The 2,278-nt window shown below is 38.5% G+C and overlaps 1 protein-coding gene across 1 annotated transcript; it reads right to left on the reverse strand.

Annotated features, from left to right (window-relative positions):
* Positions 1–600: 600 nt before the first annotated feature.
* Positions 601–1,113, reverse strand: LOC110936036 (auxin-responsive protein SAUR21). The gene has a single exon (XM_022178385.2). The coding sequence runs from the start codon at positions 1,021–1,023 to the stop codon at positions 724–726; it is 300 nt and encodes a 99-aa protein (XP_022034077.1). The 5' UTR covers positions 1,024–1,113; the 3' UTR covers positions 601–723.
* Between the last annotated feature and the right edge of the window lie 1,165 nt (positions 1,114–2,278).

Raw genomic sequence — 2,278 nt, forward strand, 5'->3', positions numbered from 1 at the left:
CCTGAGCCTCCTGAAAATTGTTTATTGACCGCCTCACACACGTTGATCAACACATAAGATGAGTAAAAACTCTAGAATGCCTTCGTTACATCGTAACGTGGAGGTTTAAGAAGTTTCGTAAAGTTGTTGAGCGCTAGCGATTATTATCTTCAATATCTCTGAAGCTCAGTGTTTATGCTGACCTCAAATTCTGGACTGCCACCATTACATCTATTTTGCCATTTTGTTCGAGTCAAGAGTTTGTGTGAACCTCAAACACTTGCTAGCTCATTTAAGAACACTTAAGACGCTATACTGGGAATTCTTTCCTTGACCATGGTAATTATATTAATAGAAATTTCAAACAGGAGAACCATTTAAACTGAGTCTGTATTGTTAACAAGTTCGGGACTCGTACACGTGTAACCTTGCCTTTATTTCAATGCTTTTTACAAGGCAGGATCTGGATTAGGTATAAACATCTTCTTACTGTCAGGTTTTATCTAAATGTGAGAGCATGTAATTCTCAGTGTAGCTATCCAGCTAAACCTTTTTAACTAGCTACTAACTCGCTTCTTATTCAAATAAAACCATGTTATAAAAATATAGAATACCATGAACTCAAAAGAATATCCAAATTAAATTTCATTCATCTGGATCAATGATCTAAATTTACAACTATAAATGGTTCCTACTGGTTAGATGTTTACAAAACTGTTGTAGATATAGACAGATGTATACAAGTCAAAATGCTCCCAAACGAGAAGCCAGATCTGTGAATACATCTTCACTACAGGGAATCGTGAGCCCGCCCATTGGATGGTTGTAGCCAAACTCTTCTTCTGCCTGATGCAGTAGCTCCTGAAACGTAGGTTCGCTTAGTAGTGATACAGACACCACAAACCGCTTCTTCTCTTGTTCTCCAACATAAATGGCAAAATAGCCTTTGGGGATGTCCATAGATGCAGGAGTGGTGCTACCATTAGAGAGGGAACGTTTGAGAATTTTTCTTGCTTGAATGATGCGTGGCATACGTATGGCCATGTTTTCAAGGAAGCGAGAGGCTGCTCACTTACAAAAGTTGTTGAAGGAAGATAAGAATCGAAGTAGCGCTTCCTGGTGAAAGATATGATGTTTTAGATGAGTTTTGATATGGTTGTATTGGGAATGCTGAACGCTTTATATAAGAACAGGATATAATGATCATTTCACAATAGACGGTGACATATGGAGGATAGAGCAGACGCACATGGTTTTGGGTCCCTACAATAAAATTGTGGATGCTTTTGTGGACACCAATCTCCACTGGCAAGCAAAGAAGGACTATACCAGGAAATATATATGGTCAGAGTTCTTATCACATTAACTAGTGAATAAGAGGACCAATATCACATGCATGTGTCTTGGCATTTCAACCAAAAATTCCATATTGGGTCATTGTGTCTTACCACCTAAGGACCGATGGTTCAGCTGGTTATCCAAATTAGTGGTTTGAAAATCGTCCCTTGCCCCTAGGATATTCATTAACCTATTAAGTCTCAACAAAGATATACAAATTATAAATCTATGTAAAGTTTACCCATTGAATATGTCAAAAATAAATTAATCATCTCTTGATTTGTAGGGTTTTTGTAGGTCCCGAATCTGAGTGGATCGAATACGAAACGGAATCCTTGCTTATAACAAACACGGTCACGGGTGCGGAATCCCCGTAACGATGCCAAACCAAGCACAGATAATGATGACGAACACAAAGTAACCAATGAATCACACTTAATTGATTAGATGAGAACAAAGGTTCAAACCGATACACACAGTTTGAAGTAAACTCTTATAGTGGGTTATGCTTTCATAGTTTCAAAGTAAAACCATGTGTGTTTATATAGGCAGTTGGACACAACAGTGACGAAACATGGGGGCTTATGGCGAAACTACACAAGGTTTGATGAAACTCCATGATTTTTGTCCTGTAGTATGGTGAAACTCCTAGGAGTTTCATCACAACACAAGTTTCGTCATGGATAAACTTGAAGTTTCACCATGGTTTTGTCCTTTAGCATGATGAAACTTAGAGTTTCGTGATGGTTTTGTCCTTTAGCTTGGTGAAACTCTAGGAGTTTTATCATGGAGTTTCCCCATGCACTAGATGACGAAACTTGGAGTTTCATCACAAAGGGAGTTTCCCCATATGAGTGCTCGACCAAACTTGGGAGTTTCGTCGAGGGCTGCCAAACATGGATATGATGTAAACTGTTAACAGTTTGCTGCAGACCGTTATAAACACAAAAAACAGACATAA

The sequence above is a fragment of the Helianthus annuus genome, chromosome 6, assembly GCF_002127325.2.
Source record: "Helianthus annuus cultivar XRQ/B chromosome 6, HanXRQr2.0-SUNRISE, whole genome shotgun sequence".
Classification (NCBI taxonomy): Eukaryota; Viridiplantae; Streptophyta; class Magnoliopsida; order Asterales; family Asteraceae; genus Helianthus; species Helianthus annuus.